Source organism: Mixophyes fleayi, chromosome 12, assembly GCF_038048845.1.
Source record: "Mixophyes fleayi isolate aMixFle1 chromosome 12, aMixFle1.hap1, whole genome shotgun sequence".
Classification (NCBI taxonomy): Eukaryota; Metazoa; Chordata; class Amphibia; order Anura; family Limnodynastidae; genus Mixophyes; species Mixophyes fleayi.
The window spans coordinates 78,735,819-78,753,764 of NC_134413.1; the positions used below are offsets into that span (position 1 = coordinate 78,735,819).

The window sequence follows — 17,946 nt, forward strand, 5'->3', positions numbered from 1 at the left end:
ATGCCCGGGCCCGGGTAATTAGTACCCGCTCCCCCCCTCTCGGCGGCCCTGGTTACCAGACACAAGTCAGTCAGTCTGCTACACAGACACAGGCTCACAACTCTCAGGATGTCATGTGATGGCAGGGGGGCGTGACATAGTGCAGACAGAGTTCAAAGGGTGTTCAAAAGCCTTTCTATCTCTACTCACTACATCATGTGCCACATGACTGTGGTTGCCATAGTAGTCTAGAATCATAAATCAGAAAGGTAAATAAATCTTCTTAAATCCCGCCACAGTGATTTGTGATAAAAAAAATTAAAACACAGCTGATTTTATCAGGGATTTGATGCTTTAAGTTAATAAGTGACGCAAAGCGTATTAGAAGCAAACACCTCCACATAGACATTGTTCCTAAATTAAATAAGTAATATTATTATTATTACCTTTTATTTATATAGTGCCACTAATTCCGCAGCGCTGTACAGAGAACTCACTCACATCAGTCCCTGCCCCATTGGGGCTTACAGTCTAAATTCCCTAATATAGACACACACACAGACTAGAGTCAATTTGTTAGTAGCCAATTAACCTACCAGTATGTTTTTGGAGTGTGGGAGGAAACCGGAGCACCCGGAGGAAACCCACGCAAACACGGGGAGAACATACAAACTCCACACAGATAAGGCCATGGTTGGGAATTGAACTCATGACCCCAGTGCTGTAAGGCAGAAGTGCTAACCACTTAGCCACCGAGCTGCCCACAAACATCCTATCATGCTTAGTACCATGCTCATTAAAGTTGGATAGGTCCAAATGCTTATTTTTGTGTCTAACATGGCTCATTGACTTTGGGAGAGAGGAATCTGCTGGGGAATATTTGACAGAAAGCTAAGCAGACTGGATGTTTCACCAAAAAACAGTCTCTTAGTTGATCGCATGGCAGCTTGAGGGAAATATATCACTATCTTGGGTATTAACAAGATTCTGGATCAGTTCCTTAGACAGTGTTTCCAATAATATGAACAAAATATCAGCTGCTGGAATGTCCTTATGGAATAATGATGTTGTACTCTTCGAAAATAGCTCTACTCATGTGCAAAAATTATGCAAAGGCCCAGCGAAGCTTTTCTGGTGGCCCAACACCCTATATATGATACAAGTCTCTTTACTGTCACAAGTATAATGTAATCTCCTGTTTATTTGCTTTCCAGCTTCTCTCAAAGTGGCCTGACGGATTCAGATATTCATTGTATAACATCTGCATTAAAGCATCATGAGTGCAGGATTCAACAGCTGGTGTAAGATTTGTATTGTTCTGTAATTGTATGGTCTGCATAATGTTCTATTCTCTTATGTGAGTTCTACTTTCTATAATTTTTCTTTGTTTTTAGTCTAAAGGGCACAATTAAAGATATTCGCAGCTTGCTAAATAGCTGTCCCCACAGAGATCTATTGGTATGGCCGTACTAAGTACTAAGGGCCTGATTCATTAAGGATCTTAACTTGAGAAACTTCTTATTTCAGTCTTCTGGACAAAACCATGTTACAATGCAAGGGGTGCAAATTAGTTTTCTGTTTTGCACATAAGTTAAATACTGACTGTTTTTTCATGTAGCACACAAATACTTGATAGCTTATTTGTACACTGAAATTTAAAGTTGATATTTGTGTGCTACATGAAAAAACAATCAGTATTTAACTTATGTGAAAAACAGAAATCTAATTTGCACCCCTTGCATTGTAACATGGTTGTATCCAGGAGACTGAAATAAGAAGTTGCTCAAGTTAAGATCCTTAATGAATCAGGCCCTAAGATAGTAAATTCTAGAGAAATCTATGGTTTCTAAGGCATTATTGGGCTGATAAATTGTTGCGGAAGTTAAAATAGCCTCTCTCTTGTAAAAAGAGGCATTTTTGCAGGATTTAAGGTTTGATAGAGAGGCCCCTAAGGCAATTAGACTTTTAATATAGTATATTAATCTGGCACATACCAGAGTAGAGGCACAGTTACACATATAAGGCCGCACGAAGAAGCTTCTCAAAATGAATAGAGGAAGTTTAAAGATTCCAACATCGTAAATCACATCAGAGACTAAGGGGTATATTTACTAAACTGGGGGTTTGAAAAAGTGGGGATGTTGCCTATAGCAACCAATCAGATTCTGGCTGTTATTTTGTAGACTGTACTAAATAATGGATAACTAGTATCTGATTGGTTGCTATAGGCAACATCTCCACTTTTTCAAACTTGCAGTTTAGTAAATATACCCCTAAGAATTCAAACAATTTAGGCTCAAACAGTAGAATCAAAAAGTATATCTGTAGCCATACATCCACTGATCCAACACCAAACAGCTGTGTGTAGAATAGAATTTAAAAGTCAATAGTTAAGCGTGTATACGTCCATTGTATGTTAAAGAATAAATGCAGCTCCACCTATGAGGAGATATGTATAGAGGCTTCACAAACCATATATAAGGGAACAAATCTGCAGTTAAATTTGCTTTATGAGTGGGCTACATCAAATGCGGCAAAAAGTTGCCATCGAGGGCATGGAAGTCTCCCGATGCGTAAATAATCGTTGACAAAACCCCTAATAGGTGAAAACAAAAAGTAGTATAAGACTAATAACTGTGGCATAGAAATGGATCACCGCCAAATAACTTGGAAGGAGGAAGCTTGCAGGAAGCAGAATTCCTCACGCGTTTCAGTACTTGTTTGTACAGGAAACCATCTGAGCATAATCCCATCTTACACATCTCTAGTTATCCTCAACATCTATTATCAGATTAATTCCCATATCTTATTTTATGAGCTTTTTACGTATGGCATGCAATGATCACTGGGGAACAACTGATGGAGATTAATTGCATGTCCATTGTTTTACACTTAACATCAATGTCTAGCATCCATGAATTAAGAATTGTTTGCAAGATTTCTCTATGTTTCTATCGTTGCTCCATTCACTTCACATTTTCAGGTTAGTTCTTTTCTATGGTGTACAAGGCTTCTGTTGGGAACAGAACTTGCATTTTGGTGGGGGCATGGTAATCGACTTTCCGATTTTAATTCATCATCATCATCATCATCACCATTTATTTATATAGCGCCAACATATTCCGTAGCGCTTTACAATTGGGGACAGACATAATAAACTAATAAACAAACTGGGTAAAACAGACAGAGAGGTGAGAAGGCCCTGCTCGCAAGCTTACAATCTATGGGACAATGGGAGATTGACACATGAGGTTAAGTCTACATTTTGCATTTTGGCCCAGCCAGACTGCAAAGGTAAAAGTGACTCATAAGCTAAATGATCCTGTCACACAACAATGTTGGTCAGGGGGTAGTTGTCTTGTGTGAAATTGTGTAACAGGCTAAAGGCGGTGAGGTTAAGGGGGTGGTTGAGGAATATTATAAGCTTGTCTGAAGAGGTAGGTTTTCAGAGAACGCTTGAAAGTTTGTAGACCAGAGGAGAGTATTATTGTGCGAGGGAGAGAATTCCATAGAGTGGGTGCAGCCTGAAAAAAAGTCCTGTAACCCGGGAATGGGGAGGATGTAATGAGGGTGGATGAGAGACGCAGATCTTGTGTAGAACGGAGTTGCCGAGTTGGGAGATATTTTGAGACAAGAGAGGAGATGTATGTTGGTGCAGCTTTGTTGATGGCCTTATAGGTTAGTAAAAGTATTTTATATTGTATTCGGTAGAAGACAGGCAGCCAGTGTAGAGACTGACAGAGTGATTCAACAGAGGAATAACGATTTGCAAGGAAAATCAGTTTTGCCGCAGCATGCAAAATAGATTGTAGGGGTTTGAGTCTGTTTTCCTTTTATATTCTGCTGGTGTTGGGCTTCTAGGCTACACTTAATATGGGGCTAGCTGAAACATTGTAGAAAAAGCATGGTCTTCTTACCACAAACTCTGTTTCTTTGTTGCTTGTATTACATTGCTATTCTTGAATGGTTCTCAAGTAGAGTATATATTGCGCATGAGTACATCTACATTTTATCATGCTGTTATGTGGCACTGGTGACAACTGATATCCTTTATTCCACAGGGTGCGGGGTGCATTATGTAATATTTCATGAGTCAGAATCAGGTAATTTATGGGGCAAAATAGGGTTCAGAGTGACTTAAAATGGCTAATTATTCACTAATCTTATAAAACTATAAACTGTGGCTAAGTGGTTAGCACTTCTGCCTTACAGCACTGGGGTCATGAGTTCAATTCCCGACCATGGCCTTATCTGTGTGGAGTTTGTATGTTCTCCCCGTGTTTGCGTGGGTTTCCTCCGGGTGCTCCGGTTTCCTCCCACACTCCAAAAACATACTGGTAGGTTAATTGTCTGCTATCAAAATTGACCCTAGTCTCTCTCTCTGTCTGTCTGTCTGTGTCTGTGTGTGTATATTATGGAATTTAGACTGTAAGCTCCAATGGGGCAGGGACTGATGTGAATGAGTTCTCTGTACAGCGCTGCGGAATCAGTGGCGCTATATAAATAAATGGTGATGATGATGATGAAAACTAATTTAACTAAGTACTCTTCTCTTGTGCTGCACTTTTTCTAAGAGTTATAAGCAGTGGCAGAAAAAAAAAAAATCCCAATTTAATTATTCTTAATTTCTCTTACAGTTTGAGTAACAATGGCCTGACATATAGATCCTCGTCCCAGCTAGCATATGCAATAAGAAATAACCAGTCCCTGAGGATACTTGATCTGTCTGCTAACAGTCTGCATGGTCCTCACTTCTGTGACTTGGCGAAAGCTCTGTCCAGTCCAACATGCCGTATACGGGAATTAGAGTGAGTATAACAGGTCTGTGTAGGAGTGAGACAAATGAGAAATCATATGAATATATGAGATAATATCTATGGTAACATGAGCAGCACATATGGAATTGAGATAGGGATCGCTTCTCTGCCTTTTGGCTAAGATCAAGTGCAGTATCTACTCTTATCAGCTACTATAGCTGTTTAAGGGTAGGAAAGTGTCACACGGCGTTTATTCAGGTTCCATAAAGAAAGACTAAGACACTCACCTGTGCCTCATTAGCAGCCTCAAACCCTTAGTCTGATCTGCACATGTGCAGACTGAGCACCTGTCTGTTTCTGGCAAGATTCCTATTGGTCTCAGGTTCTGGTTCTAAACTTGAAAAGGCACCTCCTCCCATTCCTCTGGGCCTGTTCATCAAGTTACCTGGCTGTTTAGGTTCTTACCTATTCTGTGTGCTCTCACCTGGATCGTCAGTGCCTCTGCTGTGTTGCTGTTCAAAGGCTATACTGCTCAGACTGCACTTACCTCTGCTGTGTTGCTGTTCAAAGGCTATACTGCTCAAACTACATCTCCATGGACTGCACCACGCAAGATCATCTACTCCACATTTGTCTCGGTGGCTCAGTGGTTATTACAGGTCGTATCTTCTGAGCTGCTTGCTCTTACCCACTCCACTTTGTTGCTGGACTGTTACTTGTACCTCCTGTTTCGTGCTGCCTTATTGTGGTCTCATATACCTGCTGCATTACCATCTCCACTTTGTTGCTGGACTGTTACTTGTACCTCCTGTATCGTGCTGCCTCATTGTGGTCTCATATACCTGCTGCATTACCATCTCCACTTTGTTGCTGGACTGTTACTTGTACCTCCTGTATCGTGCTGCCTCATTGTGGTCTCATATACCTGCTGCATTACCATCTCCACTTTGTTGCTGGACTGTTCCTGCTATCGCTGTATTGGAATACACTGATTATACTGATATATTGTATGCACTCATACTGCATTGCTGGTGGTACTGCTCACCCTGTTCCTATGATCCTTGTGCTTAATTACCAAGACTTTCTGTGATCATTCAAGCATCATTAAATTGCTAATTGTACCTTATTCTGCATCTGTTGTCTATTCGCTGTCTGGGTATAGAACTGACATTACCAGTGTGCCTACTTCACACCAGTTACTATCACTCCCCCAAGAGTCCAGAATACCAAACTGTGACAGGCTATAAATACTCTTGTGGTACCTCAAGTCTGGGTGGTTGAATGCTGACTGTGGTCTAACACTGGTGAGGATAAAGTGTGGAGTGTGCACAGGTAGTTCTCCTCTGGCCAAGGAAGCGCAAAGAATGTCAGGAGGAAGGACTTCAAGGAGGAAAGCCGCTCTGCATAGCTCTGGCCACTGGGGAGAAAATTTGCATAGCTTTGCCGGCCAAAAAGTGTCTTCTCTCCACAAGATGTCAAGCTGCCTTCTGATTCCAGGACAAGGAGCCACGAGTATTACCACATCTGCTGCACTTTCAAGCTGCAGTTCAGCCCCTACCTATAGGAAGAGGGATGGGAAGAAGTCTGCCAAGCATCTTCCTGATCAAGAGCTACCACCTCCACCGGTCCTCCGGCAACAGGCCCAGAAAAACCCAGACAGGGTAGCCAAATAGAGGACCCCAGCCATGAAGCCCTTGGATGCAACAGACGGGATATAACTTCCAACTCTTCCGGAATCAGGGCAAAAGCCCTAATCCGTGGGACTGTCCCGCCAATATCGGAGCAAGAGAGAAAGCAGAGAAAAAAAAAAGTAACATGCATAGATAAAAAAAAATAAGAGTATAAAAAAAGTAAAAACAAGCCTACACACAAACACCCAGGGATATCTATATTAGTGGGGGCCGGGTATGGGGATCATGGTTGCGGCAGGTTTAAAACAAATAGATTTTTTTGCTTCACCAGGATACAGCATTGCTAGCCGCTTCTGATGATTGATTGCGAATTGACCCTATAGCTACCTAATTCATTAGTGTGGCAGCTATATTATACCAATTCATGGGCATCTACTCGCATCACTTTATTGACATTTCCATTTGGGCCGGGACTGGAAAGAGCATTCCCGTTTGATCTTTAAACAAGAAACCAACAGATATTTGCATTTTTTTTTTATGGTAAATGCAACATATGCAATTTATTAATAATTGTCAAGACACTATTCACTCTTGTGCATATGATACATTCCATTATTAGATTGTGTACAAATAGGGTAGTACAAGTTTCACATTTACTACTAACACTTTCAAGCTCCGTCTGTATGCTGAATCTATGTGATCCCTACAGGTTGGGTACGATATCGACACAATCGGTATACCTAAAAAAACAAACCCCTGTAACAATGAAATAATGACCTAATTAAAATGTACACTTACCTTAACCCCAACAGCGGAGATTACCGAAAGCACTGCTATGCGACTGCTGCTAAATGCGAAGATGCTGGATGCCGGCGCTTCATTGTGACGTCACATAAGTTACCGACGTTCGGCGTACCGTAACCCTAACATTAACATAGCACTTTAAATGTAAATGTCGCTGTCTTCGGTGACGTCACAATGAAGCGGAACTATGTATAAATTCTCTGTTTTCTTAAGCGTAGGCCAACTTCCCGCTGATTACTGCCATCACTCTCACTCACTGTCCCTCATATAATTTGATCTACATAACCGTATTACCTGTATTTTTATTCATTCAGTATGTTTGGTCTTTGTATTTTGTTCTTCATGTATCATGCTATGTGTTATGGATCACTGCTTTCTGTATATGTCATGTACGGCGCTGTGGACCCTTTGTGGCACCTTATGAATAAAAGATAATAATAATAATAATAACAACACATATATAAATCCTTATTACTTAAAGAGAGTTCACTCCTACCCTCATAGCTTGAAAAAGCCCCCAAGTGGATGGTCGAAACTGGGGACCTAACCGATTGAAGCAAGCCCTCTACAGCTGGATTTGGAAAGAGAACCTCTCCGCACCTTTCAGCGAAGGATCCCAGGACTAGTTTTACTATCAGAACTCATATTTATTTTAGCCTAGCTTTATTTATCCTTCAATTCAACAGACTATGTTCCCTTTATTTTGTTGGACTTGTAATGTTCATTTTGTTGCTATCAATAACTATTGTCCAATGCGATTATTGTGGTTCCAACACACAAATAGATTTTACTAGCAAAGTATAACAGATTACAATAAAATGATATAAGGTACAACCGATACATATGCAGCGCACTGGATCCAGCTAACAGTCATTCAGTCATTCAGCCTGTGGTCAAAGTAGACTGAATGGTGGTCTCAGTACCTGGTTTATATACAATTTGTGTAACATAAAATACAGTGATGTCATAAAGTATGCAAGATAATTGTAAAAGCATTCTCCATTGGTTCAGGATTTAGGACAGTCCAGTACAATGCAGGTCATAGGTCGATTCAAACAATGCTCTCCGAGGGTGGGGGCAACTCACTACAACTGTTGCCTACGTGTCTTCACTCAGGAGGAAATACTGGTTAAAACCAATCCATTTGCATTCCAAACACAATATCATTTTGAGCATTAATCCTTTATCATCCATAATTAGCGTACGGAGAGTGCGATCGCTTAGCCGATAGTAGCGACAGTATTTCTGATGGTAAAAAGTGGATCAGTATGACACTAAACATGATACATTTCTTATTTCCTGAGCCTTAGATGACTTTAAAGTAGTTTTAACATTATTATATTAAACTATTAAATATATTACATTTACATATAAAAGACTATGTGCTGAAACTTTATTAAAGTGAAATATTAACCAATTAAATCGATGATCATTCATTTGAAACAATTTCATCCAATTATTTGACTTTCACAGTCTTTGGTTCTAAAATGTAATTATACAAATTGTTCATCTAGCATCTCTCTAGGGTGTGGGATGCTGCTGGGTGGGGTTTACTTAGGACAGTTTAGTTTAGGCCTGTCCAACCTGCGGCCCTCCAGGTGTTGTGAAACTACAAGTCCCAGCATGCCCTTCCAGCTATCAACTGGTTGTCTACCGGCAAAGCAAGCTGGGGCTTGTAGTTTTACAACACCTGGAGGGCCGCAGGTTGGACAGGCCTGGTTTAGTTGGTTCTGATTACTATTAATGATATGTAAAACTGTTGTGTTCATATCAGGATGTCTATGTGCAGAGTAAAGTGTGCAACCACATCACAAACACCTGTGCAGGGGGGACTGTACTAATATTGTTAAAATATTTGGATTTTGAAAGCATGAATTGCAAGTACCTGGGTTATGATCTTTTATCTATGTATTTAATGTACATACAGTATTATGTATGTATTTTACACACTGTGAAAGTCGAATAATTGGATGAAAGAAAGTATATTGATTAATATTGTTTTACTGTGCGATTGCAATCAGTACGCCATGTGTTATGACTCAATCGCACAATAAATAACACATGCATACACTTACACTTACACTGAGATCGCACCTCCTGTATGCTAGTTATGGAATATAGGGAATTAGTGATCAGAATGGTATTGTGTGTATAATGTAAATAGACCAGTTTGAACTAGCTTTCGGAAGGAAGATTAGTATGCATCTGACCCCCACCCTTGGAGAGCTGACCCCCACCCTTGGAGGGTGTCATTTGAACTGACCTATGAACTACACTATACTGGACTGTCCTGGAGCCTGAACCTATGGAAACATGGTAAGTCATCTGTATTGTATTTAATGTAACACCAAATGTATATATATTTCTCTTTGGAATCAGCTTACAGTCTCTTTGACCACAGACTTCAGGATTAAATGACTGTAAGCTGGATCCAGCACAGTGTGGCGTATGTATCGGTTGTACATATTTACTTAATTGTTATTTTTTTGCTTTCGCTAATTAATAGCTTTGTGAGTTGGAACCACGCAAATCGCATAGACAATGATTATTGGTAAACGATGAAATAACTTTAACAACCCACTCGCGGTTCGTGATTTTGTGGCTCTTTTATAGCTTTTTTTTATTCTCTTTTTCTACAGCTTGAGACGTACTGGCCTTACAGAGAGTTCTTGTAGTAATTTGGCCTCTGTAATAAGCACTAATCAATCCCTGAAGAAACTTGACCTGTCTGATAATAACCTGGAAGGTCCTCACTTCAGTGACTTGATGACAGCTCTGTCCAGTCCTACCTGCCGGATAGAGGAATTACTGTGAGTACAACAGATTTATACATGAGTGAGATATGTACAGAAATTGATGAGCTCTGAACCGGAGATTGGCTGACTTGATAAAAAATTAAAAACCTGGTGCAGACTACAAAGATGTGACTCAGAGTATGAGATATGGTGGATTTTTCAACTGTTGCTTTTCTGAGCTTCCACTTAAACCTGTCAAATATTATATTTAAACATGTTTGTGATACCTCTAGTAGAAAAGAATCAATTAATCCTGGTTCACCCAAATTAATCAGTGTATTATTGGCCATATAAAAAACAAGTTTGCAGCATACCACTATAGTGGCTGAATATTTTTCATGGAGTCTAGGAAGAAATGAAAGATATCAAATATTATTATTATCATTTATTTATATTGTGACAGAAGATTACAATCTATATAAAAATTGTATTTTAATACATGGGTTGGGCAGCACGGTGGCTCAGTGGTTAGCACTTCTGCCTCACAGCGCTGGGGTCATGAGTTCAATTCCCGACCATGGCCTTATCTGTGTGGAGTTTGTATGTTCTCCCTGTGTCTGCATGGGTTTCCTCCGGGTGCTCCGGTTTCCTCCCACACTCCAAAAACATACTGGTAGGTTAATTGGCTGCTGTCAAAAATTGACACTAGTCTCTCCCTGTCTGTATGTTAGAGAATTTAGACTGTAAGCTCCAATGGGGCAGGGACTGATGTGAATGAGTTCTCTGTACAGCGCTGCGGAATCAGTGGCGCTATATAAATAAATGGTGATGATGATGATGATGGGTTATGTGCCATGGATTGCATATTGAAGATTATAATAGGATATAGTGCTTGATAGGACAAAGAAAAATATTAAATAAAATAATAATTAAAATAAATAATATAGTTTAATAAAATGGTATTATACTGGTAAGGGTGAAATAGTGAAAAGGGGATACATAGTAAAAGAGCAAGACAATGGTAAGTGAAAATAGAGCTATTAATGATTTAAAAGTTAAATTAAACTGTTATGAGTACAATTGGCATTTCAAACGCATTTCACCATTGAAATTGGCTACCTCGAGAGACCAGAGAGGTCTAAAGAAACCAACTCTTGACCCAGCCCCTCTCTCCATCTACGGCACTTTTTCTCTCCTTCCCCTTTGCATTCAAAGTACTTGAGTGACTTGTGTTCAACCACCCCCAACATTCCACTGAAATTGCTCTCACAAAAGTGATCTATGTTCTACTTACAAGAAAGTCTAGGAGGTAAATGTATCAAGCTGAGAGTTTTCTGGTGGGTTTGAAAAGTGGAGATGTTGCCTATAGCAACCAATCCGATTCTAGCTATCATTTTGTAGAATGTACTAAATAAATGATAGCTAAATTCTGATTGGTTTTTCAAACCCAACCGACAAACTCTCAGCTTGATACATTTACCCCTAAGTGTCATTTCTCCATACTCATTCTCCTGGACCTCTCTGCTGCTTTTGACACTATTGATCACCCTCTTCTCCTACACACCCTTCACTCCATTGGCCTTCGTGACACAGTTCTTACCTGGTTCACTTCCTACCTATCAAACAGCCACTTTAGTGTTTCTACCTCTGGCCCATCTTTCCCTCCACTCCCACTATCTGTTGGGGTCCCACAAGGCTCTGTTCTTGGCCCTTTACGTTTTTCATTGTACACCTCTTCTCTTGGGGCAGTAATTTGCTCCTTCAGCCTCCGGTTCCACCTCATCTCAAATCTCATTTAAAAATTCTCTCCCTCTTAAATCTACCTCTGACCTGCGCCTCACCTCACCTCTGGTAACCACCTTTCACTCCCGCCTTCAGAACTTCTCACTTATGAAATTCGCCCAATCAGACTTTCCCACAGCCTAAACTTTTAGAAGCTCTCTGAAAATTTGTAAATCTCTTAATTCGATTTTACGCTACTCCCACCTATACTACTCACACTAATGTATCCTCACAACTGTTCCAATATTGTTCCGACACTGGCCATACTCATTTTGTTTCAGTCCAATTAGAATGTAAGCTCTTTCACGAGTGGGACCCTCTCTACCCTGTTTTCAAGTCTGCTTTTATTTGTCTAACTTTGTTTATTTATGACCTATTTTTCCTAGTTTACAGCACTGCAGAGCACTATAGCACCTTTCAAATATATGATAATAATAATAATAATAATAACAATAGAGAATAATGGTTCTTTTGTAACATAAACATACAAAAAATAATGTTGTCTTCACTGATAAAACATTAACGTTTTTATTCAGTGATAAATAATGGATAGCTAGCTTTCATATTTGTATAAAGAATTAATATATTTGTTTTAATTATTTATTTTACTATTTTTGTGGGACCCACTAGATGAAAACTTTGTTTCAATACAACCACTAACCTCTGCACAGGATGTGCCTTGAATATAACATTTGGCTCCAAATTTGCTGAAATTAGACATAGACCCATCATCACATTTTTAACATCTCCATTAGGTTCTAGTTGGCAAAAATTATATGGATTGTGATATTGTGATGTCTACCGTACAGGTGTAACACTCACATACTTTGATTGTGTCACGATTGTATCATGATTCATGATTCGGTGGCTCTTTTATAACTTTTTTATTATATTTTCCTACAGCTTGATGCGTAATTGCCTAACAGAGAGTTCTTGTAGTAATTTGGCCTCTGCAGTAAATAAGAACCAGTCCTTGAGGAGACTTAACCTGTCTGGTAATCAGCTGGCTGGTCCTCACTTCAGTGACTTAATGACAGCTCTGTCCAGTCCTACCTGCCGGATAGAGGAGTTACAGTGAGTATAAACAGATCTATACAAGGGTGAGACAAGTACAGAAAGTGTTGAGCATAATATACTGTAACCCATGGCAGCCAATCAGATAACATCTCTCATTAATCTGGCTGCACTAGGTGACGTGATTGGTTGCTATAGTTGACGGTATATCTTTTCACTTTGTGCCATGTTATGAATTAAGGTGGAGAACCGAGACTCACCCTTCAGCTCCACTATCTTTTCGTATGTTACTGTATTATAGAAAGTAGTGTTTGGTGGGGAGGTCACCATTAAACCGATTGAAGGAATAGGTATTGGACGTTGCCAGTTGTTTAACCTCTATCCCCATTACATCTACAAATCGTTTTCCAACCTCTTTAATACACCAGGGGGTAAATGTATCAAGCTGAGAGTTTTTTGGCGGGTTTGAAAAACCAATCAAATTCTAGCTATCATGTATTTAGTATATTCTACAAAATGATAGCTAGAATCTGATTGGTTGCTACAGGCAACACCTCCACTTTTCAAACCTGCTGGAAAACTCTCAGCTTGATACATTTACCCCCAGGCATCTTTGAGAAGGAGAATCAAGTTGGGACGGAAGTGTACAGTAAACGGTCCGTGGGTGGGGTGAGAGGGGGTGGATAGTTTAATGGAAGCTGCATAATTTTTTTTCAAAATGAAAATATATACAGCGACAGCCAGGAAATTAATAGGAATCATGCCGATCACAGTAAAAGTAAAAGGGCCTGATTCATTAGTGATCTTATCTTGTGCAAAAGTTAAGATGCTTATTTTAAGAAGAAACGGGGAGATAAGAGTGAAGTTAAGATGGATTTTCATCTTAACTTAAGAAATTCTTCATTTACGCAGTGGATTTTGCTTCTTATCTCCCTTTTCTGAGCATCCACATAGTGAATTTGCTTAAGATAAGCAAAAAACGGTAGATAAGATCACTAATGAATCATACCCAAAATGTATAATTTTTGGCATTTGTTGACAGCGACACAATAGTGTAGGATGGCAGTGTAGTGTGGATGGCAATATTGTATATCGAGTCGCTGTAGTAAGGGGTGTCAGTGTTGTAGCTTTGGTTCATCTGTGGCCTATGTTAACCCCCGGTTGGGGCTAGCTGTTTAGTTGGTTGTTAGTACAATTTAATCCACTGTTGACCCTGTACATAGTCCCGATATGCAGCCTACATTAGCGATAGCACGCTGGCAGCTGGGGTAAGGCCACTGCTTGGATGTTTATACCGAAATGAGGCTGGAGATCATGGGTAAACCCAATGTGCTGTCTAAATTATGTGGGAGAGGGGCTTAGGAGTAAGAGATGGAATGATATGTTTGGGATTAAGGAACTGAGTAGTAAAAATTTGGGGGTAAGGGAAGAAGGGACTTGTGGAAGGGCTTTGGGAGTAAATCAAAGAAGAATAGATATTTGGGATTAAGATTAGGCATTAGTGGGGGTTGGGGAAAGAGAAGACTAAAGGTTGGAGAGGAGTTTGGGGAGGCAGAACTCTTACCTCTCAGGCAAATCAGGGAGGCTCGTGGAGGCCTTTTTACCCTGCGAGTATAGGTGGTTGTCTCTAGGTGGGGTGTGTTTTGTGATTGGAGGGTGTATATTTGGGGGAGGTCTGGGTACACGACATTGACTCTGCTTTGCTTTAGCATTATAAATGACCTACTAAATTAAATTTTGCTCTTGCATTTCGGCACAGTATCAAAGGCATTTCTTTGGCTAGTGTGCATTCTGCAAGGAACCTGCCATCTGCCCAACTTCTGCAATCAGGATGAGCACAATTTCCCCCACAGATATTACCATTTTGACACACTAAATAGTGTGTGCACCCATAACAATGGAGACAATATGGTAATAATAAGACCTGTTATCACAAAAAAACAAAACTGCACTTGTTCTGTAGGCCCACATTTCCTGCATTCATAAATGACCTTTAATAAAAATTATCGGCTATCAGTAAATATTTGTACAACATTGGTTGAGTTCCCTTTTATGGGGATTACAGAGTGAGGGATATGGAGTGAGAGGGTTGTCTCAACATCGCCCTCTTGTGGAATCAGCAAGCATGAGGGATCATAGGATTTGAGCCATAAGTGTGGTGTAATTGTATATATTTCAAGTGTTGCCTGATTCATGTTTGGACGTCCGTCCATTTGCGTAGTGTATCTTTTGTGAAATAGCGCTGCGCCGAAATGGACATTGCACCAATGAATGTATTTGCATGCAAATCATGTCCGAACACACTTAATACTGCCTATGACTTGAGAGGCGGAATGGGTGGAGGGAAGGGGTGGACTAACATAGGCAATGTAATCAATTAAAGTCCTGTGTTTCTCATAAGTCCGCCTGGTGTCATCCATATTATTTGCACCAGTTACAGGGCAGATGTAAATGCCGACTGATAGTAATGGCTGACAGGGCATAGTCTTTGTATTAAAAAACACACGTATATGCAACTAAGACTATAAAAAAAATGGATTTTTATATTCAGTAGTGCATTAAAAGCATCTTTATTTATGTAAGTAATTAAAAAAAAAATATATAAAAAAAATTAAGCAACCGTTAATAGTTTTGATATGAATTTTTTTTTATGCGTTCTGATGTGACCGTTTATTTTGTATTGTGTATATATATATATATATATATATATATATATATATATATATACCTATACTGCAATCTGTTTTGTGTGTCTACATAATAAAGTACTGTTTAGGCAGAGTGTACTTACACCCACACTTAAATCCAAACATATCTTGAGCATACTTGTCCACTCTCCCGGAATGTCCGGGAGACTCCCCAATTGCGGGTAGGCAATTCTCCCGCAACCTGCCTGATAGGAGCCTAAATAACTTGATTCGCAGCGAATCACATCATTTTGTCCCGCCCCCAACGATTTTGCAGTGGGCCCGGGCCCAATATGATGCGGTTCGCCGCACCCGCCCCCTTCTGACCTCCCACCGCACCTCCCCCTTCGAGATCTCCCAGAAGGAAAAAATAGAAAGTTGCCAGCTATGATCTTGAGATATGTTCGGATTCCAGTATGGTCAGAACTAGGCACACGTTCCATGCTCCATTTCAAAATTAAACTTACATGCAAGTTGTGTTTGGACATGAATCAGACCCAAAGTGTTTATCTCATATCTTGCAGTCTGTTTGATACTCGGTTGACAAATGATTACGCTCCACTACTGGAATCGCTGAGTAACAACAAAAACCTCATACACCTGAATCTGAGTTCCAATGATTTCAAAGGCCGTGGCTACAATGCCATCAAGGAGCTTATACAGAGATCTACCAACCTTCAAGAGATCGGGTACATAGAATTTCCTATGAATATGCTTATTTACACAGGGAGAGGAATATGTGTAATATACAGATGAATGAACGAAAATGTATTAGGAATAGGACTCTTAATGATAAATGTATAAGATATTGACTTTTTCTTCCAATCCATCCTCATCTTTGTCTTCTATTACCAATCTGTGCACTGGGCAGAGTGCAAGGACATCGGCTCCTCATCATCACTGAAGTTGTGATGGTAGCTGCTGTTACCTAGAAAACAGTGGAAATCACCAAAACTTCCTTAAGCTCACTTGAGATGGCATTCCAGTAGATCTTGAAAACAGCCCTCTTCTAAGGGGCATGTGTGTGTGTGCATGTATGGTAGGAGACATAGGCAAACCGAGGGGGGGGGGGGTTACTAGTGCCTGGAAACCCCCCTCCAAGCCTGGGGCACTGTATAATTGAGGTGGCTTCACACGACTCTGCTTGAAAAGGGAGAGCACCTAACAGTAGTGCATGCAGCATTACCCATGTATATTATAGGGATAGGAGGAGTTGGAGAGCAGCCAAGCACTATCTAAAATTATAACCATGGCCCCATGCATGTTGGTCACGCCCACTGGTGGCGTGGTGTGGAAATCCCCCTCTACAAATCTTGCGTTTGCCCCTGGGAGGGGGAGTTACGCTCTCTGGACCACATTGTAGTTTATTTGTGCCTTCTCAAATTTGTAACAGTTTGATTTTGTTTTCCAAAGGCAGTGCACGAGCCTCAACTCCCTTTTAGGTGTGATAAAAAAATAAGCTTCACTTATTGTATTGTAACAAATATACACCACGTGATATTGTGGTGAATTGCCTGCGTATTTTTACACTTGGATCGACAAGTGGTGTTTTACGCTGTTCAGAGTGACTTGAATAGAGTACAAAATAAGAGATATAAAAGGGAACAGATAAATTAGGTAGGTATTACTGCAGTAAGTCAGTGCACACAGGGGTGTACGATAATCTCGGTTACTAAAGGACACAGTCACAGAGATCATCCACAGACTTTTCCTCTAGTACAATCCAGGAAGAATGAATGTCTAAGGGTGTGAGTTCCTTTTATAAACCTATGGACATGTGACATTTGTTGATGCTGCTGATTGGCTTCTGATTGGTTTCTTTTCATTCCACACACTGTAATTGGCCTAATCCTCTGAGCGTTTATTATTTGCCAAAGTTTGGTCCAATCAGGATCAACTTGTGAATTAGTGTGTCAACACCAAAACTCTGAAATTCAGCCAAGAGGTAGCTTGTTTTTATTCTGACTGTGATGTGTTTACATGTGGTGGATGGTAGCAGTATCTCCAGTGTCATTTGTTTTTCTCTTGCAGACTCCTTAACATTGGATGGTCAGAGGAACAAAAAAATTATATAATGGAAATGCAAAGACCAGATCTAAGGATACGCTGTAAAAGCAAATAATATGGTTCCATAGCGACCAGGTTCCTTAAAGCCTACCAACCTTCTACCTAACCCGCATCTCCTCCAAACGTTCTACCCTCTCTCCTCCCGGTCCCTCTCCCCACTCTTCAAATTCCTCCAATTGTGTCTGTTCGTTCACCCACCCTTAGGATGTAAGCTCGAATGAGCAGGGCCTTCTTCCCTCTTGTCTCCACACCTGTTCTTCTACTCCGCCTCTACTGCATTGACCTAACTGGAGTTTCTGAAGCATTGGTATTTTTGTTTATTGTTCTGTATTGTTATACCCTGTATAGTCTACTGTTTGCTTTGTGTACGGCGCTGTGGAAATCTTGTGGCGCCTAACAAATAAATGATAATGATAATAATAATAGCGACACAACAGGTCTTCCATTGAGCTCACACTTCTTGGACTATTGTAGAATCGAAATGGAGAGA

At 40.2% G+C, this 17,946-nt stretch overlaps 1 protein-coding gene and 1 non-coding gene across 5 annotated transcripts in view; both read left to right on the plus strand.

Annotated features, from left to right (window-relative positions):
• LOC142108906 (NACHT, LRR and PYD domains-containing protein 3-like) overlaps positions 1-17,946 on the plus strand; it is a 32,339-nt gene extending 14,393 nt beyond the window's left edge. The window contains exons 7-13 of one of the 4 annotated variants that reach the window (XM_075192875.1): positions 1,194-1,280; positions 4,617-4,787; positions 9,811-9,981; positions 12,592-12,762; positions 15,914-16,078; positions 17,421-17,520; positions 17,879-17,946. In XM_075192875.1, the coding sequence (XP_075048976.1) occupies positions 1,194-1,280; positions 4,617-4,787; positions 9,811-9,981; positions 12,592-12,762; positions 15,914-16,078; positions 17,421-17,511 (856 nt within the window). In that variant the 3' untranslated portion in view covers positions 17,512-17,520; positions 17,879-17,946. Of the gene's footprint in view, positions 1-1,193; positions 1,281-4,616; positions 4,788-7,675; positions 8,786-9,810; positions 9,982-12,591; positions 12,763-15,913; positions 16,079-17,420; positions 17,845-17,878 lie in introns of those variants that run through there. The other 3 variants (XM_075192874.1, XM_075192876.1, XM_075192877.1) reach the window with 3 other exon arrangements.
• LOC142109467 (U2 spliceosomal RNA) lies at positions 4,894-5,088 on the plus strand. Its single transcript, XR_012680387.1, has one exon. It is a non-coding gene; the product is annotated as a U2 spliceosomal RNA (small nuclear RNA).